At 51.8% G+C, this 23,855-nt stretch overlaps 1 protein-coding gene across 1 annotated transcript; it reads right to left on the bottom strand.

Moving 5' to 3' along the window:
* Positions 1 to 764: 764 nt before the first annotated feature.
* Positions 765 to 23,269, bottom strand: TGFB3 (transforming growth factor beta 3). The gene is made up of 7 exons (XM_029952155.1): positions 21,915 to 23,269; positions 14,435 to 14,598; positions 14,019 to 14,148; positions 8,133 to 8,240; positions 5,372 to 5,543; positions 3,143 to 3,296; positions 765 to 2,012 (listed from the first exon to the last, which is right to left on the bottom strand). Exons 1-7 carry the CDS (start codon positions 22,264 to 22,266, stop codon positions 1,854 to 1,856), a joined length of 1,239 nt encoding a protein of 412 aa, XP_029808015.1. The 5' UTR covers positions 22,267 to 23,269; the 3' UTR covers positions 765 to 1,853.
* Between the last annotated feature and the right edge of the window lie 586 nt (positions 23,270 to 23,855).

Genomic DNA, 23,855 nt, shown 5'->3' with positions numbered 1-23,855 from the left:
GACAGCTGCCACGAGTGAGTAGACTGTGGAGCTTGGGCTAATGGCCGGGCCCTCTCTCGGCCCGCTGGCGTCCTTGGGCAGGATGGTCCACAATCCTAGCAGCCATGATTTTAGGGCAGGGACACAGCCCCCCGAGGACAGTGGGGTCAGGGCCACATGGGATGAAGCCTTAGAGAAGCTCTTAGGATGCTTGGGCAGGGACAAACTGGGAAAGAAAGTCCTAGTGACCAAAGTCATTAATTCTGCACCACTCTGGGATCCGGAACCTCAAAACAGCACGGTGGGAGTGTCCTTTGCCCACCCTCTGCCATCCCTGACAGGAAGCCCTCTGTAAAGGGTTTCCTGGCGAGCTTAACCTGATTTCAGAAGTAGCCTCCTCTCCTTAGGTCGTTTGCCAAACAGTTTCTCTAATGCCCCACTCATGTGGCGGGTGAGATTAGATTTTCAAAAATGACAGTGTTCATCATTGATAGGGAATGTGCAAACCAACACATTTCCACGTACAAGGGTTCACCCCAAGTGGTTTTCGCCCACACTTACACTTTCTGCCGATCTGAGCCCCCTTCACTGCCTCTGTGTGTCTGAGAACAAAATACTCCGCGAGAAGGAAAGCAACACCAACAACAGTGGAGTCTTCGCCCTCCGATGGCAGAGGGCAGGGCAGCGGACTGCTGTCCAGGGCCCCGGGCTCCCGTTCCCTCTGGTCAGTAGATATGAACAGGGGGTTGAGAAAAGAGTGATCAAGGATATTCATCCAGTCAGACTTACACCTTAGAAAAGGCTTTTACTGTTCTAGAAAAAATCTTCCAGAAGATGGAAATGATCCAAGATTCCCCAGAAATATTTATTTATACAAAGATTTTTGAGAGTAATATTTGTATTTGTCTTTATACCTCAGTCTATGTGTCTGGGGCCAAGTCAATGTGTGGCACATGTGCCACTTCCCCACGTGCCTCCCCCGTTCTAGCACCTGCTTCCAGGAACACCGGATGGACACAGGGTCTTGGAAGGGAGGGTAGAGGGGAACCCATAATGCCCCAAGACTGCACAGACCCAAGATCCAGATACGTGCACCCTGACCTGGAAGGTGTCTAGCCAGATGTCCATGGGGAAATACGGTCAAGGAAGAAGGCGAGAGGAGGGGCCCAAGGGCGGGCAGGAGAGCGTCCGTTCCCAGCGTCCACTTCTGAGTTTGGCGTGTCCATATGGCCCGATCCAGTTGATGGCCTGGGAACGACATTACCTGGATTTTCTCCCCGTAATAACCCTCGGCGCTGACTGATGTTGGGGAGGACCATTTACAAAAAGCAGATTCACCCTTAATCCCAGGGACTCTGAGCTACAAATCTGGGACCTTGTCTAGGTAACCTGCCTGAAGGAAAATGCTTGCCTCATATAATGCAATCCAGGTTCCCTAGAGCAGGTGTGGGGCAGCGATGAGCCAATCTGACCTCAGAAGTGTCTTCCAGCCTGGCCCTGTCCTGGCCATTTCTCTGCCCTTCCTCCTCCCTAGGGTTTCCCAGATCCATTGCCACACCACGTGTCAGGTGCCGACTCGCCATCCCTCTTCCTCTGTCCCCACCACCTCCGTCTAGGTCACAGAAGATCCGTGTATTCTGAAGAGTTGGGCCTTCCCCTAACCGAACCCACACTTCCTTTTACCACAGTGATTCTCAGAGCCAGCAAGAAGGAGAAATGTCCCAAAAGGGAGCTTCCGTCTCAGCCATTTGCCTGGAGCTGAAGGTTGTGGGCTCCAGGCCTCTAGGTGAGGTGTGTTGCTTTTGTGTGTCCCGAGGAGCAGGCAGTCAGGCAGTGACAGTTCTCTTTCCTCTCTCTCTGTCGCAGGCAGGCCCTCAGCTACACTTACAGGACTTGACCACCATGTTAGAGAGCTGTTCCACCTTGGGGGTCCTCCCGACATAGTACAGGATGGTCAGGGGCTCCAAGTCCTGGGGCACACAGCAAGGGGAGGCCGAGGCTTCAGGATTCAGGGTGTTGTACAGTCCCAGCACCTGGGGAGGACATGTCATTTAGAGGTTGGCTAGCCAAGCCCCGGGCCTAGAGCCCCCTGCAAGTTCTGGGGGCTTCTCCAGAGACGAAGCGATAGACCGGCCAGCGATCCTATTTCAGTTTGGGGGAACATCTGTACTTGTTAGAGCCTGATCAGTTTAAGCATGTAACAATTACCGGGCCACTTTAAAGGGATAATGAGATTTTCCTTGCTTTTAAGAAACACTCCGTATATGGATTTTCCTAGCTGCAACTGGTCACTCTGGTGAGAAGTGATCTCACTAATCGCTGCTTTGGGCCACTGAGTAAGCGCCAGAGTGTGGGACCCCAGACCGGATGCAGTAATCATGAGCTATCAGGAAACATGTTCCACAAATTACTGCCCTATCTTTGATTCCCCTTGAGGGAAAGAAAGGCCAGCTAGTTTCTCCCTTTCTCTTCCCATTGTTTCATATAAGCTTCTTTTGTGTGCTTTGCATTATCTTTCAAAATAACTTTTCTACATCCAAGAGGCTGGAATTATCAGAGTGCTTGGACAGATGGCAGAAGCCTCCCTTCCCCAACACCGCTTGCTAGCTGTGCACACACATCTCTGACATCCAGGGCAGGGTGTGGGGACTGTTAATTTCCAGAATGGTAGAAGAGCTTTAGAACAAATTTTTAGGGGCGCCTGGGTGGCTCAGTCTGTTGAGCGTCTGGCTTCAGCTCAGGTCATGATCTCACGGTTTGTGAGTTCGAGCCCCGTGTTGGGCTCTGTGCTGACAGCCAACTCAGTGCCTAGAGCCTGTCTTCAGATTCTGTGTCTCCCTCTCTCTCTCTGACCCTCCTCTGCTCACGCTGTCTCTCTCTCTCTCTCCCTCTCAAAAATAAATAAAACATTAAAAAAAATTTTTAAAAGAAAGAACAAATTTTTAAAAATCTGGTTGAAACCAAGGAAGAAATTTTAAAGGGCAGAATGTGACGGAATAGAGTCGGGCCAGGGCGCCAAGATCAGAACCTTCAGCGAAGGGATTTTACTGGCCCCAGATCATCATTCCCTCGTTCAACACTCAGTCCTACACGCATTCAGTTGAACAAGTGGCCGGGTCGGCTCCGCCCCAGCGCCCCTCCTGGCACGAGACCCGCCCCGTACCGTGCTGTGGGTGGTGTCCGCGCTGCGGAGGTAGGGGCAGGGGCCTGAGCAGAAGTTGGCGTAGTAGCCCTTAGGTTCGTGGACCCATTTCCAGCCCAGATCTTGTCGGAAGTCAATGTAGAGAGGGCGCACGCAGCAGTTCTCCTCCAAGTTGCTACAACCAAAAACATTATAGACAATCAACCTAAAGGAAACCACCCATATAAAAAGTTCACCAGTGGCCCTCATATTTATACCTGGAGTCCTTCCAGGCCATCCTAAAAGGTGGGCCTAATCAATGGAATCTCACGTTCAAGTGCATTGAGCAGTATATACCGTAAAGGCATTTTCTTGTGTTGAAGACCATAGTCCAAAGGTAATAACAGGCACATAACAGATGATACATAAGGAAGAGAAAAGAGGCAAAGGTGGCCCTGCCCCCTTTCTGATGATGGATCAAAGCAGAGCCCTAAATTGCTTCACATAGAACCAAGCGCTGAATGCTCTTAGCCAGCTTGGCTTCATTGAGGTTGGCTGGTTTCATTGTTCCCTTCCTAACGTGCACCCAACCAGACATGAACTCTAAGCTCATGCCGCTCACATACAACCTAGACTGCCCAGACTGAATCCAGAGACCATCAAACCAAAACGAAGGCTTTCCTTACGTTAGACTCATGATTCACCCCAACTGCGATTATCAGGCCATTTCAATTCCGTTCCCTGCAGAAATCCATTTGGCAATAACCCTTGCCAAGTGGGCATCTCGCACGCACTTTAATGTCTGCTGAGTCCTGAAACTTACCACTTCCAGAATCTGGCTTCTGGTGGGTTCCGAGGGTGCACCATGGGCAGACACTCTTGGTTATCTATTCAGTAGCCATCTGTCCCTCCCTTCTCCCTTGCCAACTCCCATTACAGGGTCAAGTGCACCATTTTCCTGGCCTCTCTTGTAGGTAGGGGTGGTCATGTGACCCCACAATGACCAATAGACATAAGGAGAAGTATGCAGAGGGTAAGGGCAAATTCTGGCAAAAACATGTGATTCTTTATAAACGTCACAGATGGAAGAGGAAAGCTCCTGGTTTTGCCTCTCCCCCCTTTCTTGTCTTGAGCTTGGACAAGCTACCTGGAGCTTTAGCGGTCACTATGACCATAAACAAGAAGATGAAAAGCAAGCCAACAGAGTAATCATGGCAGCCTGCAGAGAGAGAAGGCCCATATCCCCAATGGCATAATTAGGCAGCCAAAGCAGCCATGAGCTACAGGCCTCTTGTGAACAAGAAATCCTTTGTGGTTTAGGCCACAGTTACTTGCAGCCAAGAGCATCTATTCCTAACTGATTAAGAGCCACACAGAACAATCTACACACCAGCCTTCAGACAGCGGCAACTTCACTCCTTCTATTACACCTTCAAGCTCAACAGCTCTAGTTCACTCTCGCTCCTCATAAGACTTGGTTGTAGATCTGAAAAATTTCCTCATTCATTCTCCCCCAGCTCCATTCAGGCATCCTCCTCTCCAGCCACACTGACCCGTTGGTGCCCCTTCCCTGCTCCGCCCACATCCCTGCACTTCCAAGCCTCGCTCATTCACAGAGGCTCGAATTCCGCCCCCTTCTGAAGCCTTCCCTGCATCCACAGATGAACTTCTTGCTCCAAATTCTCCAAGCACTCTATCTTTCAGACCTTCTCACAGATGTGGCCATTTTCTACCTTTCAGTAATTGCTGTGTGTGCTTTATCGTCCCCTCCCTTAGAAATGGAGAGCTAAACTAAATAGAAGAGACTCTTTCTTTTCCTTTTTTTGTAGTGGCTACGTCCACTTCTGAATTAGTTCATTAAATTCTCCAGCTCGAATTCCCTGGCCCGTGGAGGACGCCCTCCTTCCTCTCACCCAGGAGCATCCTTGCACAGCTCACAGGGACCAGAGCACCTCTTTCAAGGGAAGTTCTGCGCTCATCTCCCCCCCTCCCAAACACTCCCTACGAGTCCTTTACACAGAACCTCAGAGAGGCCTTGCCAGGTCTCTCCAATCCAAACTCTCGTCCTCAATGACTTCACCCAGGGCCCTCACAGAGCTGGGCTGCGGACAAACAGCAGGGCTCCCAGAAAAACAAGAAGACGTGTGTAAGACGGTTTGTGAATCGCGTCCAGGACCCCCGGGTTAGCCCCACATGAGCCTTGGGACTGAGCCACAGCAAGCACGCAGTAAACGCCTCAGGAGTTCCGGGTCATGAGAGGCCCCAGCTCACCGGAAGCAGTAGTTGGTGTCCAGGGCCCGCTTCTTCCTCTGCCCGCCCTGGCCGGGGTTGTCCAGCCGGTGCGGGGGAATCATCATGAGGATGAGGTGAGGGTTGTGGTGGTCCTTCTGCTTCTTGAGGCGCCCGAGATCCCCACGGCCGTGATCATCCTCACTGTCCACACCTGCAGAAGGGAACACAGGATGACCGTCTCCCGTGTACAGAAGGCAGAATGGAGGCCGTGTCCTCCGCCCGCCCCGCCTCCGCCCAGGAGGAGCGCAGCGCAGTCTGGGCGGGCGGTGTTGGGAGAAGCCAGCTGCGGGGCGGAGAAGACCGGGTGGAGGGGCTGGAGGCACAGGAACTCCCAAGACACGCGTGGTCGGCTCCCCTCATTCCTCCAGTGTGTGAATCTTCCAGAATGCCGACAGCCCTTCCAAGAGGCTCCCTGGGATCTCGGGGGCCCATGAAGCTTCCCTGAAGCATCCCAGGCAGCGACCTAACACATTGCTTTGTGCTGTCGGTGTAGATTCTGAGACAGAATCTTGGGGTGTGTGTTTCCTCTTCTCATCTGAATTGCTCAAGATAGCACGGAAGTCCTGCCCATCATGTAAGGTGTCCCGTAGCTTTAATGGGAGCCAGATGGACGAGACTGAGTCATCATTAACATGCACATGCAATAGTAGTTTCAAAATGTTTTCGCTCTAATGCTCAGGTGCGATGGTGAGGTATATGATACACAGATTAGCAAATAAACTTGGAGGGGGCTGCGATTTCATCTAAAAAGGAGAAGATTGAAGACTGAATTAAAGAGTCTCGACTAAAAGGAAATCTATTTCGTGACAGGCAGCTGCCAGCTGTTGTCCATCTGCAGCAAGGACAGGACCTCGAGAAGCCTAACTTAGACAGTGACAGAAGGGACCTGGACCCCACGAAGAGGCACTAGGACCGTAAGAAGTGTGGGAGACCTGGATCCAAAATTCCCTTTTCGCCACATCGAGATATCACCTCACACCGGTCAGAGTGGCTAAAATTAACAACTCAGGAAGCGAGATGCTGGCGAGAATGTGGAGAAACGGGAACCCTCTTGCACTGACAGAATGCAAACTGGCGCAGCCTCTGTGGAAAACAGTGTGGAGGTTCCTCAAAAAGTTAAAAATAGAATTACCCTACGACCCGGCAATAGCACTACTAGGAATTTATCTAAAGGATACAGGAGGGCTGATGCATAGTGGCACATGTGCCCCAATGTTCATAGCCAAATCATGGAAAAAGCCTAAATGTCCATCACCTGATGCATGGATCAAGAAGATGTGGTTTATCTATACAGGGGAATACTACATGGCAATGAGAAAGAATGAAATCTGGCCATTCATAGCAACATGGATGGAAGGGGGGCAGGGGGGCGGGGGGTATTGTGCTAAGTGAAGTAAGTTAGAGAAAGACCAGTATCGTACCTTTTCACTCGTGAAATGTGAGAAACTTAACAGAAGACCATAGGGGAAGGGAAGGGGGAAAAATAGTTTCAAACAGAGAGGGAGGCAAACCTTAAAGAGACTCTTAAATATAGAGAACAAACTGAGGGTTGCTGGGTGGGGGGCGGGGGAGAGGGGAAAATGGGTGATGGGCATCGAGGAGGGTGCACTGGGTGTTGTATGTAAGCAATTGTGGGAATCTACCCCTGAATCAATAGGAATCTACTCCCAAAGCCAAGAGCACACTGGATACACTGTATGTTAGTTAACATGACAATACATTATTTTAAAAATTTTTTATAAAAAATAAAATTCCCTTTTCTGTGGCTCATGGGCAGCTCAGTGGGTTAAAAGTCCAACTGTCAGGTCATGATCTCACAATCATGAGATTGTGATGTGCATCAGGCTCCATGCTCAGCATGGATTTGGGATTCTCTCTCTCTCCCTCTCTCTCTCTGCCCCTCCCCTGTTCTCTCTCTCTCAAAATAAACAAACTGTAAAAAATTAAAAATTAAATAAGTAGGCTCTGAAACAGAGCCCATAAAGGGCAAGAGCCCAGGGCCGGGAGCCAAGAGAGGCCTGTACCTTCCCCCAGACAAGACTCTGACCCCAGGCTCTGGCTTGGTTGCTTTGATCTTAAAGAACCACCTGGCTTCGACTGAGCCTCAATTATCCAAAACGGGACTATGAAAGGAAAGGAGAACTTCCCTGACATCCAGAGATTGAACGCCTTAGAAACACTGGGAGACCAAAAGGGCTTTCAACTGTTTCTCTATCTCAGTACAAACACCCTGAGCCCCAAAGCGATCATTCACACCCAGATGACTCCTGGGTGGGACTCGGGGTGCCTCTGGAACATCTGGAAAGTTCAGTAGTCAGATCACCACAGGTCATTTCTTTTAGGGAAGGGAAAGATAACAACCATTTGTTGAGTGTTTGTGGTACTGGGTTTTACATTTGTTATCTCACTTAATTTGTGTGATAACCCTATGAAATAAGTATTCTCATCTCCATTTTACTAACTGAGCTCAGAGAGATGGACCCATTGGCCTCCATGCCTGCACCCCTCTTTCCAACATAGTACCGTCTTCCAGATGCTAACATCTTCTGTCTATAAACTGAAAGTAACACCCATTGTCTTTGGGGCAAAGCAGAATTACTCAAGTACAAAATAGTTGGTCATCTCTGCGAGCGTGCTTGGTGGCTTTTCTTGGGGCCTGGAAGGGGTCTCCTGTTCTATTCCACCTCATCCACCACCACCACACACACACACACCCCACTATACACATCCATTTTGTTACCTTTGAATTTGATTTCCATCACCTCATGAATGTTTTCCAAGATGTCTCCATTGGGCTGAAAGGTGTGACATGGACAGTGAATGCTGATTTCCAGGCCTAAGTTGGACTCTGCAAAATAAGACACGGAGTCAGGGAGAAAATTATTTATGTGATCTGGAAGTGTGCCCATCTCCATGTACATGGGCCAGGGCTCTGCTCCCATAGACAGTCACGGGAGATGAGTAATACCAAGGTTGACCGAGGACAGGAAGTGCCACCAAAGCTACAGTGGACCTCCACACGTGTGTTACCACATTGCATGTGTTTCTCTTATGTCATGAGCAACCAAATAAAGGCATAAATTAACAGGCATTATGAAGGAGAATTTTCACAGTCATCTATTTTTCAGAGGATAGTAGTGGGGAAAATTGTCACCCACCTCCTTGGGGGAAAAAGAATGTAGACACAAGAAAGAAGAAAAACAGCCATCACACTGCCCAGGTGTTTGTTGGAAGAGGAGATACTCAAGCCAACCTGCTAAGGAAGGATAAAGAGGTAAGGGGCTCACTGAGAAACTTTGGAGCAGAGAGGCAGTGATTCAAAAGGCACAAAGTCCACCAGATGGGAGAGAAATGGCACAGTCTGGGCCATAGGACTAAAAGACCACACTAGAGGCAAGGTCACTGGCAAACAAGCAGTGGTATCAGTCTAGGTAGAAGATGCCAGCCCTTCTACCAAGGCCATGACTGTGGGTGTAAATGGACTGGTAGATTCCAGAGGAGATAACAAGAAAATCACAGTTACCCTTGGCCATATTTTCCTGAAGGGATAAGGACATAATTAGGTCAAAGTTACTTGGAGTGTCTTCGCTGGGAATCCTTGTTCACTTAACAACAAAGCTGGAGATGTGGATGGCTCACTGGGGGAAAACGAACAGCTCAGGAAGACAATTGTGAAATCAGAGCACAGGCCACAGAAGATGGCCAACGGCCAAGGCCAAGGGCCCAGATGACATGAGCTCGGAGAGAACCGGCAGGAGGAAATCTGGAGGTGCCAGGGTTTGTGGACTGAAACTCAGAGTAAGACCGCCAGCTCTAGTTCTTGATCCTCTTAGTTGTGGGATCAAGGTGTTTTGATTACTAAAATTGGGGAGTTTTGATTACTAAAATTGGGGAAGCAAGGAAATGAGTAAAAGGGGTTGAGTAAAGTGGAGGGGGGAAAAGAAAAATAAGAAGAGAAACTTTTGAACTGGATCCAGGAGTTCTGTGCAGAGACACCAGGACGGCTCAGTGTCACATCAGTTCTGGTGGGTAAGACTCAACTAGGGAACTTCTGTTGACCCAGAGGCAGCAGCAAGCTGTGGTGTAGGAAAGGTCACAGGGAATGGACCCTTCTGCGTTCAGGGTCAGCACCTCAACAAGCTGACTGATTTACTGTGTCCCAAGCTGTCCTAGTTCTGTGTGAGCAACCAGCCTTGGGACCAACCTGGGGTCTTCCCAATATCTGGAGTCATCAGGGAAAACCCCAGAACCCAAGCCAGCTCAGCACCCTTCTCATGCACAGAATGGCCCAAGCTCAGAGGTTCTGGTCACTGTTAGGCAGGCCTGGGTCCCTTTTTCTGTAAACTCCAAAACCCAGTCTCATCCAATCCGCTCCAAGCCAGGGCAGCCTCTAGGATATACTGACCCTTTGCTGAGCTTGAAGACTTCTGTTCCAGAAGGTTAGCTCTGGTGGGGAGAGATGGGACTAATATAACGAGGAAGCTGAGGTCCCGCCAGAGAACAAGCAGTGAATAAAGACAGAGCTGTAGGAGTGTTTTTCTTCCTGGTTTAAGGCCATCGAGGGAAGGACCCGGGGAGGCTGACATGGGCTGCACAATGTATTTCCTAAGGGCCTTGGGCCCTTCTGTGATTCTGTGAATTCAAAAGTCAAAGTGCAGACAGATGTGTTGGGGATAGTTAGGGTTAGGGGACAGGTGGCAATGCAAGATGGTGGCCTGGCTCAGTCTAGGTAGAAAACTCAGAGTGATGCTAACAATATCCAGCATTTGTTGAGCATTCTCTGTCAAGCACCGCTTTAAGACTTTACATGCATTAACTCATTCGATCTTTACAATAATCCTACAAAGTAGAGACTACTGTGACCACCCCCCTCCCCCATTACATAGATGAGGACCATGAGGCTTAGAGAAATTAAGTGGCTTGCCCAAGGTACCCAACCAGCAAGCAGTAGCGCCAAGATTCAAACACCTTTATGCTGGAGCCGTCTGAATTGTTAGCGTCAAGGAAGACTAAAAAGTGGGACATCGGAGACTACCAAGGGAACATGCCTGTGTTTTCCCAGCGTCCCCCTGTCCTGAGCTATGATGCTGGCTGTGCTCCCTGACCGGGCCACTAGGGGATGCCTGACTCCGCACGCGGAAAATCAGCAGACTATGTGGAGCTGTAAATACAACAAGGGTATGAGGACCCGGGCCCCTAACTCTGGATGGGGCTCCAGCCAGCTCGGGGACCCAGACGGCAGCCTGGGAACCTGGTGCACAGTAGGCTCTCAGGTGTTTGCTGAATGACTACAAGACCATCTACGTGACTCGGCTCCCTCATCAGTCCACCCCACCCCTGTTGCATTTGGAGTCCATCTGCTGCCTCGTTCGGGGCCTCGAACTCTGAAAAGACTCCCGAGCTCTGCATAAGTAAAGGTCTGTGTGTGATTCCCTTGTATGAGGGGCAGGAAGCATCTAAGTGGGAACTGAAGGTTCCAGTGAAGAACTAACCTCAGAATTGGCAGCAGTGGGGATGGTGGGTGGGGGACCCACAGGTTTTATTACGAAATTATCTTTTTGATGTCTCAAGGAAGATGGAAATCATTCTCCGCGCAAACTTCTCATTGAGCTCTGCAGCTGGGAAAATAAGAACTCCTTCAAGTGCCCAGGGCTTCAAAGAAATCCAGGTGGAGCTGATCAAAATCAGACAGGGAAGCTAAGAGATTAATTTCCCCGGCCTCTCCTTTCTGCAGCCATGTCAGGCTCTAGGTGGAGTGCTGTCTGACTCAGAATTCCCAGCCCCGCTTCCCACGGCAGATCCCTGTCCCGCGGGTGCTCCGAGGCTTCTGCCTTTGTGCTCAGTAGGGGAGATACGATGAAACTCACACGTACCCGGAGGTGAGGTAGGACCCCCAGCCCGTGATCAGCCAGCTCGGCCATCAGGTAATGCCCCTTCGATGAGGACTTGCAAATTCGGACGCTTACGGGGCCCAGGCAGGTTACATAAGGGAGCAGAGCTAGCCAGCATGTCATGCTTAATGGGGACTGCCAGCCTCACTCTGGGGGAACACGGGGGACTGGGAGGGCCTGCAGGGATGTGAAGAATGCGTGCCCCACCTCAAGCGGTGGCCACTACTCATCTCCCACGGATCGTTACCAGGAAATCTTCCAATTTATCTAGAAAATCCAGAAGTCCAAGTTTTATGTGAAATCTCCTGACTTTAAAAACAAACTGTTGACTGTTATTTAATTTAAAACATTATGTAGGCCAAGTCTTAGTGCGTTAACCCCCGGTTTCCCAAAACATTAAAGACAAGAAAGGACCCGCCAGCTCCAGGGACTCTGGGCATCAGGATGTGGACAGACTGTGCCTCTATGGCAGCTGATGGTAGAAGAAAACTCTTGGCAAGAGGGAGAGAAAGAACAGACAAGCCCGCTGTAGGCACCTGCCCCCCATGGAGCACCATCCAGACAGTGCCACCAGGTAAAGAAGGGGAGAAACCGCACGGCATGATGTTACGAGGCACCACGACTGCCAGGCAGGAGACTCCAGCTCTGATCCAGGCTGGACGACGTTGGTCAAGTCACTTAACCTCTCTGCGCCTCAGTTTCTTTATCTGACCTAATAAAAGCTCAATCTTCTTTTTTTTTTTCTTTCATAGTTTACTGTCAAGTTGGTTTCCATGTAACACCCAGTGGTCATCCTGACAAGTGTCCTCCTCCATGCCCATCACCCCCTTCCCCTCTCTCCTCATCTGCCCTCAGTTTGTTCTCAGCATTCAGGAGTCTCTCATGGTTTGCCTCCCTCCCTCTCCCCAAGTATTTTCCCCCATCCACTCCCCCATAGTCCTTTGCTAAGTTTCTCCTGTTACATTTATGAGTGAAAACATGTGGTATCTGTCCTTCTCTGCCTGACTTATTTCACTTAGCATGACCTCAAGTTCCATCCATGTTGCCACGAATGGCCAGATTTCATTCTTTCTCATTGCCGTGTGGTATTCCATTGTATATATAAACCACATCTTCTTGATCCACTCATCAGGTGATGGACATTTAGGCTCTTTCCATGATTTGGCTATTGTTGACAGTGCCGCTATGAACATTGGGGTACATGAGCCCCTATGCATCAGCACTTCTGTATCCCCTGGGTAAATCCCCAGCAGTGCTATTGCTGGGCCATAGGGCAGTTCTCTTGTTAAATTTTTGAGGAACCTCCACACTGTTTTCCAGAGCGGCTGCACCAGTTTACATTCCCACCAACAGTGTAAGAGGGCTGCCGTTTCTCCACATCAAAAGCTCAGTCTTCTGTAAGAGGCTAAAAGCCACGAAGCGATCCCAAGTACCCCGTATCCTTGCACAGCCCCGTGAGGCGTGCAGGGAGGGCACCGCTGCCTGACGTTCCGGTGAGGAAGCACGGCGCACAGGCGAGGTGTTCGGGATGCGTGACGTTTGATACGCCCACTGCACAGCCCTCCTTGGATGACCACCAAGCTTTCTGAGCTTAACTGGCCCCGCAGCGCCTTCCCCTGTATCTGCTCTTCTCCTGGTCTTCCCCGTGTCAGGCAGTGCGACCGCCCGGGTGTTCCATCGTGCTCGGAGGAGCCTTCCCAGCTCTCCCGCGCTCACACCCCATGCCTCACCAGCCCGTCCAAAATATACAACAAATCTGCATCCTCCCACACCCACGGCTACTGCTCGAGCCAAAGCCCCTTTTGCTCTCATCCAGGCAGCTGCAGCAAACCCCTAAATGGGTTTCGTTTTGTTTTCTATTTTTGAGAGAGAGTGTGCACAGAGCGGAGGGGCAGAGAGAAAGGGAGACAGAGGGTCTGAAGGGGGCTCTGCGCTGACAGCAGCGAGCTCGATGCAGGGCTTGAACTCACGAACCATGAGATCATGATCTGAGCCGAAGTTAGATGCTCAACTGACCGAGCCTCCCAGGCGCCCCCCTAACTGGGATGCCTACTCCTTCCTTTGACTTCATGGCAACCAGAGGGGCCCTTTAAAGGTGCAAATCACATCACCTCACTCCACATCCCAGCCCTGCCTGTAATACTCCGGGGCTTCTCACCACACATGGAATGAGTCCTAAAACCTGACCGTGGCCTTCCAGGTCCTAAATTGTATGGCCCAGCTCCCTCTGGCCCCCAGCTCACTCTCTTCCAGCCACATCGGTCTGCTCCTGCCTGGGGGCCTCACTACCTCCTTTGCCCAGCATATCCTTATTGCAGACTTCTCGTCACTCAGGCCTCCGTGCACACGCTCATTCTCCCTGACATGTCACGTGAGACTCCCCCCCCCCCCCCGCCCGGTCCTACCACCGTGTCGAGTTTTCATGGGACTCATCACTGAGATTCCTTTTCATCAACATGTTCCCTTGTTTAGCATGTGTCTCTCCCACCAGAAAAGAAGCCCCATGGGATACAGACCTCACCAGTCTTGTTCATGGCTGCACCCGCAGGGCCTGGCTGAGCATTTTCACAAGTATTGGTGGGGTCAACCAATGAAGAACACAGTGAATCGATGGCAAAGCTAGCGTCTGAACCCAGATCTGTGACTCCTCTAGTTTTGTCCTCTTCCTTCTATTTCATGAAAGCCCAAGGGACCTGAGGGTCCTTCCCAAATGCTCAGAGTAACAGTCAACCTACCTCTTCGTAAGAGCCATTCCCGCACAGTGTCAGTGACGTCAAAAGACAGCCACTCGGCCGTGCCCCGTGTGGGCAGATTTTTGCCACCAATATAGCGCTGTTTGGCGATGTGCTCATCAGGCCGGAGTATCTAGAGTGAGAGAAAGGAGTAAGTAGCCCAGGCCAGAACAAGGCCCGCTGCACCTGTCACAATGTAGGAGGACACAGGAGGGAGCAGGAGGAAACCGAAAATTCCTGAATGCTCCTTCAAACCCTTAGTCAATGCTTCATCCTCTCCCAGACAGACACACAGAAAGCAAGGCTCCAAGAAGGCAGGATTCACACCCGGGCCTGCCGAATAGTGCACAGAGCAGAGGCCTGAATGGCAGGGGGCTGGCTTTCTGGTCTGGGGGGCTTCCGTTCTGGGAGGGGCTTACCTGGAAGAGCTCGATCCTCTGCTCGCTGCGCTTGGAGCTGGGGTTGGGCACCCGCAAGACCCGGAATTCCGCTCGGAACAGGTTGGTTCCATTTTTCTCCACCGAGGACACGTTGAAGCGGAAGACCTTGGAGGTGATTCCTTTGGGGCAGACGGCCAGCTCATCTAGGAGATGGAGCAAGTGGGAGAGGTGCGGTAAGTGTGTGAGTGAGACCCCAGGAGCAGTGTGCTGCCCACACACACTCACCAAGTGGACAAAGTCCCGCCCGTGACCTCCCTAGAGGCTTGAAGCCCCAGGCCTGAAGGTAGAGATGGGAGGAAGATCTTGGTGAAAACCTGAGCCAAGGGCGAGGAGGCCTGGGAGCCCCGGGAGCCCCCGGACTGGCACTAATGACTGGCCGGTCAAAGGCAATCACCTCTCCTCCCACGGCCTCAACACCCCAACTCTGGCAGGCTCTCCAGCCTCCTTTCCTACTCTTTTCGAAACCACACACCCTCAAAATATCTCAGCAAACCCCCTGGTAGTTTAACCCTCTCACAGCTACTTGCCCCATTCACGTGCTCGTTCCGTTAGATGTTCATTCATTCATTCCTCGTGTACTGAGCACATACTATATGCCAAGTACAGCCCTGACCCTGGGAAGCAAAAATGAATAGACGTGCCACTGCCTTCAAGGAGATTCATTTCTGGGGCAGCATCTCAATACAAGGGCCCAAATAACAGGACCAGCGGGAAAGTGCTGAGGGCCTTTGGAGAAGCCCCGGAGCTGCTGCAAAGGGACCAGAGGAGGGAGACAGCAGGGAGCACCTGAGGGAAGAGGTACCATTTGATCTGGGTCCTGCAGGAGGGAAGCGTTTGAGGATGGAGAGGAAGGGAACTTCCATGGAAGGACTGCCAGAAACACAGCAGGCAGGGCAGGAGATGCAAGTGAGTAAGAGGACCCGAAGCAGCCAGGTGAGGGCCCGCGAGACAAGGTCAGCACAGCAGGCTGGGGAGGCTGAAATGTCAGCCCCAGAGGCTGGGTTTTATCCCATTAGCACTAGGGAGCCATGGAAGGTGTTAGAGCAGTGCAGTGACTTAATTAACACTGTTTTAGACCCAGTGAGGCAGCATCAGTATGGCAAAGAGCCCACATCTCAAGCCTGGCAGACCCATAGATGTTTCTTCAGACAGAGATGGGCCGTCCCCATTGACTCCTTTCTAAGGATTTCTGTCCTTGACAGCACATGCTATGCCAGCCTCTGTCCCCCTGCTGGCCTCTTCGTCCCTGTCCACAAGACATAAGGCAGCTGACGCTCTTTTCCCACACCTCCGAGCCAGATGAAGAGAAAAGAAAGATGCTGTCTCTTCTCTGGTACACTTTACAACCTCAAGGTCTGAGCAGCATTAACACCCAGAGGAAAAACTTTCTACACAAATGGTAATAATAGCCAGACCCTGAAATTCAAGCTCCTAGACCCAGATTCCACACATAATGGACATGGCTGAAATGAGCTCATAATCACCCCGAGGGGTGGTGTAGGAAGTCACGGACAAGGCGGGAAGGATCAGAGGCTTGGAAACAAGCAAATGCGCTACTGATCTTCAGGAAAGGATGAGTGAGTGTTTCTGGAAATTGCCATCTGGTGGGCCTGACACTGGTTCTTAGAAAATTAATGGGACAGATGTTAGGAAAACAAATGTGGGAATGCCGGCTAATGAAGCCCTGATTAATAACTGGCTTTGAAAGAACAAATACTGCCAACTATTCCTGAAACAATTTCAGATAGAACCGGAATGAGGCATCAGTGTGGGCAATTTAATTTGTAAGTTTGCCAGTTTGCAACCCTCTGGACATGGGTAAATTCCTTAGACTGGCAACCCTCTCAAGGAGTGGCACACTTGGTTCTTGCAGGAGCTGTCTTCCGTGTGGCTTCAGTTACCACAGCACCTCCAGCAGTTGCTAAAAGGAGGCATAAAGAGTATGTGCACGAGACGTGCACACTGCTGTGGAAAGGAAGACAGAACAGAAAATGGCGCGTGCCGTTGAGGAGAGTCAGAGGGTGGGCAAGACACCAGGAAGCCAGGACGTGGAGGCAGCAATGAGCTAAGAGGGTCTTCAGGACACCCTTGTAACCATCCCTCCTTAGTTTCTTCCAGCCCGACAATCAGATATTGAAATCCCAATCAGATGGGAGAGAAAAGAACATGAAAGTGTAATCTTGGCAACTTAATCCACTGAATAATGATGTTTTCAATAATTTGTGGAACGAGATTATAAGTCAACTGTGACAACACCACCTTACATTGCATAGTGCTCTTATTAACTCATCTGACCCTCTAACAATCCTTGAGGAGAATGAGAAGTCAAATTGACCATTTTACAAATGAGAGAGGCGCCTGGGTGGCTCAGTCGGTTGAGCATCTGACTCCGGCTCAGGTCATGATCTCGTGGTTCATGAGATCAAGCCCCACATGGGGCTCACTGCTGTCGGCGTGGAGCCCGCTTTGGATCCTCTGTCCACTGTCCCCCTCTCTCTCTGCCTCTTCCCCACTCACACTCTCTCTCTCCTTCTAAAATTTAAAAAAAAATACAAATGAGAAAACGGAGTGTCAGGAAAGTTAGTGGGTAGCACAGGTGGTATTTGAACCCAGGTCTTTGGACCACACCTCTTTTATTGAACTGAGGACTCTGGAAGTTGAGGAGCCCAGAGATATCTAGTGGAGGCACAGTTTCACCAACAAAATGAAGGCTTCCCTGAAGTGGCCCAGAGTGCCAAGCCGCACTCAGTCCTCTGGGCAAGACGTGCTTCTGCAGGATGCCGGTACTATTGGGAGCTGGACTCGAGGGTCCACCTTTAAAATTACATTATGACCAACTTTTTCCACTGCGCAAGAAATATATACATTGGCAGAGGCCCTTTGTTCCCTTGTTTGCTATGGGGAGAGAAAAAAAAGCAAAGAATATTCATTGTAGAGTTGTCACGAAAAAACATGAAAACAGCTGACCATGTTTGGACCATGCCTTTGAAAGTGTTTTCAGACACCAGGGCTCCTAGATTTGCCTTTACTTATACACATCATTTCTGCACCTTAAACCTTGTAGGTTCCAACGACGGCGTGCACAGATCAGTGCGGCCACATTCTTCATCCTGGGTGCACATTCGAATCCCCTGGAGGGCCCTGGAAACACAAGAGGCCTGGCCCCCTCCCCAGACACTGACTACCTTGGAGTGGATGGGTCCAGAGCTTTTTTTCTTTTTCTTTCTTTCTTTCTTTCTTTCTTTCTTTCTTTCTTTCTTTCTTTCTTTCTTTCTTTCTTTCCTTTCTTTCTTTCTCTCTCTCTCCCTCTCTCTCTCTCTCTCTCTCTCTTTTCTCTCTCTCTTTCTCTCTCTCTTTCTCTCTCTCTCTTTCTCTCTCCCTCTCTCTCTCTCTCTCTTTCTTTCTTTCTCTTTCTTTCTTTTTGTAGATCTCCAGATGATTCTGATATGTAGTCAGAGTTGAGAACCACAGTGTATAGTGCTCTGCAAAGGGTACCATGGCTTCCAGATGTTCTGGAAGTTTGAGAAACCCCGCTCCAATGATTTAACCATTAAACAGGTTAACTTTAAATGTATTAGACATGCAGTTGGGCCAATGCATCATTTAAAAATTTTTTTGAACGAGAAGCCCATCAACATGTTAAGCCCATGTTACACGTTGGGAAATGTCATCAAAAGACCCAGAGTTTCTGCTCTTCTGGGAAGTGGCAAGGTCTAGTCCAGCCGGACCCACGTTCCTGAATGCAGAAATCAGCAGGAACCGAGCAGGGGGGTGCCCTCTTTTAACAGGGTGTGGGCGCTTCTAGCTCCCTCCACCCCATCAGCCTCCCGCACACCCTTTTCTCGCCTCGGCCCTGAAGCCAAGTGTCCGGTGTGTGAGGCCAGGTGTCATGGTGCTGGTGCTGAGGCTTTCTTTCCAGATCCTTTGTATTGGCTGCCTGGCCTCTGTGGGCACTTGCGTTTGCCGCCCCTCAAGGAGAGGTCTGCCCTAGTTCATGGAGTCTAATGGGGTGCTTTTTGGAAACACAGATTCCCCAGGACCCCATTCCCAGATTCTGATTCTGTAAGGGTTGGGTTGGGTCATTTTTTACATGTACGCAGCCCCTGGACTATTCTTGGAGAAACACTGGCCCAGCGTGCAAAGAGCAGTGGCCCTCAGAACAAGGGAGTTCGTGCGATACAAAATGTCTTTAATTTCCAGAATGAAAAATCCAAATCCAAAAGTAGCATCCCAGAAAGACGGGCTAAATTATCAAGTTTTCTTTTTGCTCAGGAACTCCGTGTTTGCCGGCTGTCTTAGAGCCTGTCTTGGAGGAAAACAAGAGTCTCCCACCAGACACTTACAAGCCACAAGTTAAAACAGCACCTACACTGGTGATATCTTGATAACAAGGATGACAAAGGAAGGGAAAAGCCCGTGTCTTTCCCCACCACGTGGGTCAGAGACAGCCTCTGCATAGCCAACTCGGGGTGAATTATAAAAGGATTTCCAGAGTCTTGCCTTCACTGCTGAGCCTGCTGCATCATCCCAGATGTAGGCATAAAATTGCTTCAGCTGCAAGACAGTTTAGACAGGATCTCTGACTTTACAGATGAGAAAACTGAGGCCCAGAGAGGTGACCTGCCTAATTCCATCTGGTGCGGTTGCTTAAACCGGCTTGAGGCTCTTCATTAGGTTAAAAAAAAAAACCCTTCCGCCGAATTTGGGAGCACATCTGTGATGGTAGCCATCTCCGGGCCGCAAGGAGAGGCACAGATAAGACAGAACACGCCCAGTTGTCCCTGTGTAGTCTGCCATCGGGTTGCAAATACTTCCTACCCGCTCCTGCTTGGTCCGAGAGGTGATTTGTTCATGTTGTAAATCAAAGGGCTATTGGAGCCTCAAGGTTAAAGGTGGGGTGTCAAATGTTTATTTTACACGCTTGCGTTAGTGCCTAGCAGCATGCATTCTGCGGGCAGAGCGCCTAGGTTGGAGCCCTGCTCTTTGAGGCTCATTACTTAACTGATGCATGCTTCTGTGTCCTCATCTGTAAGGCAGAGAATCGGGGTTCCTATCTGTCTTTCCCGGAAGATGGGCCCTCTCCTCCTGGCTCACCCTGGCGCCTGGGTACAGGAGCAGGCTGGGAATGACGAAACGTGGAAGCGAACGTAATCTCATCACTTCCCACAGAAGCTCTGGCACCCAGACCCTGCTGGTGCCCCCCACGGACCCAGTGCCACCCCAGGACACAGCCCTCGCGGGCTCAGGACAGCTTCCCTCACCCCACACCTCTGAGGATGGCTTTCTGCTCCTTCTCAGCATCTGCCCGCTGCCTTCTTTATAACTAGCGTGTCCTCTGCGTGCGCCTCTCCAGGGCTGGCTCAGCACCTGACCAGCTGCAGGGCGGGCCCAAGCTGCGTCTGCTCAGCCTCTGTGTCACCTCCAACAGCTGCAGAGAGTCTGGGCCTGCTTCCTGTCTGCACCTGCAAGCCTCCATGGCATCGCCCGTGTCCCACTGGGCCCTGGCTCCGCTGCAATATCCCAAATAGTATCGTGCTCCCTGTGCCAGGCTTGCTCCCAGCCTGGCCGGGCTCTGTGGCCCAAGGGCCACCCCTACCTGCTAGGGTCCTGGTGCGCGGGCCCAGCCGCCCAGCATCTGCATGCCCTTGCCCTGGCTTTCCACAAGATTGCTCACTACCTGTGTCCTCTGTCTCTGTCCAAAATCCACGCCCACTGGCACCCATGTGCCCTCACACGTATCTGGCCCATTCATTCTCGACTCCGGATTCCAGGCTGGATGGGCCCTTGTGACTCAGCATCCCTCCTCCCTGGGACTCCACCTCCTGACCCGGATCGTGAGGTCCAAGCCCTTCTGTTTCACCCCTGGCTCTCTTCAGACCTCTCCTGTAGGCCTCAGTGTTTCATATTCGTGGCCACTATCTCCTGACTTGGTGGTGGCCAGGTTGTTGGGGGTTCAGCTATCCGGGTGCTGCTGCCTCTGGGAACTGTGGACGCCTGGCAGACCCGGAGCCAGACCCACTGTTGGACCCTGGGCAGGGCACACTAGCTCTGCCTCTTACTCTGGTTTCCGCCCCACACGGTAGCCACATCCTAAGGCAAGGCGCTCCCAGCGGCCACAGGAAACGGGAGTGGGAACCCCTCGCCAGTAACCACAGGCTCCCGGACCTGGCACGGGCCAGCTCCCAGTAGGGCCTTTTGCACCTTCAGCTGGAGCTGCTCCACCCACCAGCCACCTACTCCTCTTCCTTCTCAGCCGGGTTCCTTTCAACCCCTGCAACTCGCCCACTGACCCCCCTTACCCTGCCTGCCCCCTCCGGCTCCCACTCCCTGCTGCCAGGTGGGCCCGGAAGAGGTAGTCCTGGTGGTGAGGACACCTGCTGGTAAGAAAAGCAAACAGAGCTGCTCCCAGGGTCCCTGGCCCAGAGAGCTCACATTCCTCCCTCTCGGGCTGTCAGTTTCTCAACATCTGCCAAATATCTCTCTTGTATTGAGGTTTTTTAAATGCCCGTTCAGTAAACACACACGACTTCCACACGTGTACAAACACACACACACACACACACACACACACAGATGTCTCGGCACAGGGAGCCTCCTGGGAGGACACACTCCCAGACACATGTCCTCTCTGCGCCCACGGCCACACCTCCCACCCACTCTTCCCGTGACACGCAGACACCAAAGGGCGGCCAGCAACCATGTACTCGTCCAGAGCCACAACCCTGCCTTCCCCGTGTCCACAGGCCTGGAAGACGCCCATTTTGAGCCCTTGGATCTGTCTACTGTACAAAGCCAGACTGCACATCGCCCTGAAGCACTTGGACGTGTGAACGAAGGTGCATGCCTTTCAACCATGCTCACGGTTCACGTGGGTCACGTGTGTGGCCTAGACCGAAGGGCCCAGACAGCAAGAAGCTGTCTCTTGCCCGGGCTTCCAAAAGCTTGACAGACATTAACCTGGGGCAAGTGTACTCTTCTTCCCAAGAACTGGAAAAACTAAGCCAAAGACATGTCACGAAGAGTCTCGAAAACCCGAGGTCTCCAGACCCAGGGAGCCGTAAGGGCTTTCAAGAGAGCTGGCCCTGTCCCTCTATGGCATCCGTATGCTCACAGTCACCTATCCCGTCACATGAGCCAGAGCACGGATGTTAACAGGACAGCACGGTGTAATTCCAAAGTAAAATCAGTTGAGGATGTGATGTGAGTTCAGCAAGCCACTCAACTCCAGGGCTCCTGGCCTCCCGGGAGCCCCCGGCTCTTACCAGAATGGCCATGTCTCCCTCCTGGGCCACCCACCCGGCCCCCACTGTGCATCACACCTCCAGAGCCTTGGTGTGGGCGAACCCAGGGCACCCTGCTGTGAGGCCATAGCTAGCGCTTGCCCCCCTCCCCCACGAAGAACTCCCTACTCCCGTTTGGACCCGCCAGAGCAGACACCCCAGCGAGAACGTGGACTTACTGTGCTCCGCCAGCCCCTGGATCATGTCGAATTTATGGATTTCTTTGGCATAGTACTCCGACTCGGTGTTTTCCTGAGTGCAGCTGTCCTCCCTCTCCCCCTGCAGCTCCTCCAGCAGCTCCCGGGTGCTGTTGTAAAGGGCCAGGACCTGGTAGGGGACGTGGGTCATCACCGATGGCTCGGGGGGACTGGTGAGCCTTAGCTTGCTCAAGATCTGTCCCCTAATGGCTTCCACCCTCTTCTTCTTGATGTGGCCAAAGTCCAAGGTGGTGCAAGTGGACAGAGAGAGGCTGACCGTGGCAAAGTTCAGCAGGGCCAGGACCACCAGAGCCCTGTGCAAGTGCATCTTCATGCGCAAGCTGGGGAGAGAGGCCAGGGGGGCTGCGAGGCCTGGCGAGGAGGAGACCCCAGCAGTCGTGCAGGAGGGAGGAAAACCAGGCGGCCTCCCTAGATCCCGAAGACTGAGGCTTGGCAAGAAGGTGCATGAACTCACTGCACTGAGAGAGCTTCAGGACTTCCAGGAAGCGCTGGCAACCCTGAGCGCGAAGAAGCCGACTGTGTGCCTTGTAGCTCTGGGTTTCTTCTCCATGTGTCTAAACAGGTTCTGCTGGGCTCTGACTCCCAGCAGGCCAGGTGGAGGGCAAGCAGAGGGCTGGGAGGGGTGGCGAGGCAGCTGGGAGTGGGAAGGGAGCTGGAGTTTTTCCTTAGGTAAAAATAAATAGAGCGGATATCTGATATTGCCAAATGCCGCTTGGCGATGGGGAGAAAGTGGGTATTTTAAAGAAGGAGCAGAAGGACCATGGCTGGGTCCCAAAATCAAAATCCTTGCCTTGCCCTGAAGGAGGAGAAGAAAAGAGAATGGAAAAGAAAAGGGGAAAAAAAATGGTTTAAAAAAAAAAAAAAGTCAGATCACCAGTGAGTAGGTGGGGAGAGGCAGGGCTGGGCCGGGCTGGCCCAGCTCAAGGTGTGGGCAGCGACACACTTGTCTCTCGGGCACACCATTCATGCTTTCTCTTTTGTTTACACTTCCTCGGGGGCTTTCTAAATGACTTTGTTCACGCTGCCTCTCTCCTCTTCATTGGCTGGGAAGTGGGGGTATGTGCAATTGGAAGGCAGGGAGGACAGGCCCCAGGAACAATAATCCACTTGAACGCCCAGGGTCACCAGCACCTCGGCTTGTCTTCTCCCTCGGCCATTGCTTCTGTTCCCTGCTTCTCTTTAAAAAATAAAAAGGAAAAGAAAGAGAAAAATAGAAGCCAGTTCACTGCACGCCTGCTCCGAAAAGCTGTTATTCCTTCTTTCTCAGGCTTCTTCCCCTATCTCTCCTCTCTCTTGCTCATTCCCTTGGCCTTGGCTTTCTCCTTCCCTCCCTTCCTCTCCCTGCTGCTTCTCCCTCTCCTTCTCCCTCTCTCTCTCTCTCTCTCTCCCTCTCCCTCGCTCCCTCTCGCTCCTCTCCCTCTCTCACACACACATGCACACACACTGCTTTCTCTATTTCTCTCTGCTGAAATTTTATACCTCCCTCCCATGACGTCTCTGGCCCGGGTGGGGGAGGGAGGGACCAGCGCACGCAGCCTCTGTTGCTGCACGATTTTAATGTTTTAAACAGGCACAGGAAAAGCCGAGCCCATTTGAAAAATACTTTGCGAGTCCTCTCGTCCGACGTGGTAACTGAACTTTTTTTCCCCTCTTGGAGTCACTCCTGCTACACGTTGACTGTTTTTCTGGAAAGTTACTCCGACGAATCCCTTCCCTCCTTCTCCCCCAGCTCCTTCGCCCTCTCGCCAGCTGTCAGTCCGTCCCCTCTCCTCCGGCCCTGTCTCTCGCTCCTGCCCGGCCCCCCGGTCCGGGCCGCCCCCGCGCCCGGCGGGACACTGGGCCGGGACAGGGGCAGGGACAGGGACGTGCGCGCGCGAGGCCTGCTCCGGGGCGGCCGTGCCC

This window comes from Suricata suricatta, chromosome 9 (genome assembly GCF_006229205.1).
Source record: "Suricata suricatta isolate VVHF042 chromosome 9, meerkat_22Aug2017_6uvM2_HiC, whole genome shotgun sequence".
In the NCBI taxonomy this organism is placed as follows: Eukaryota; Metazoa; Chordata; class Mammalia; order Carnivora; family Herpestidae; genus Suricata; species Suricata suricatta.
Note: the sequence above shows the minus strand (reverse complement) of the source record. Positions and strands in the feature narration are given on the sequence as shown.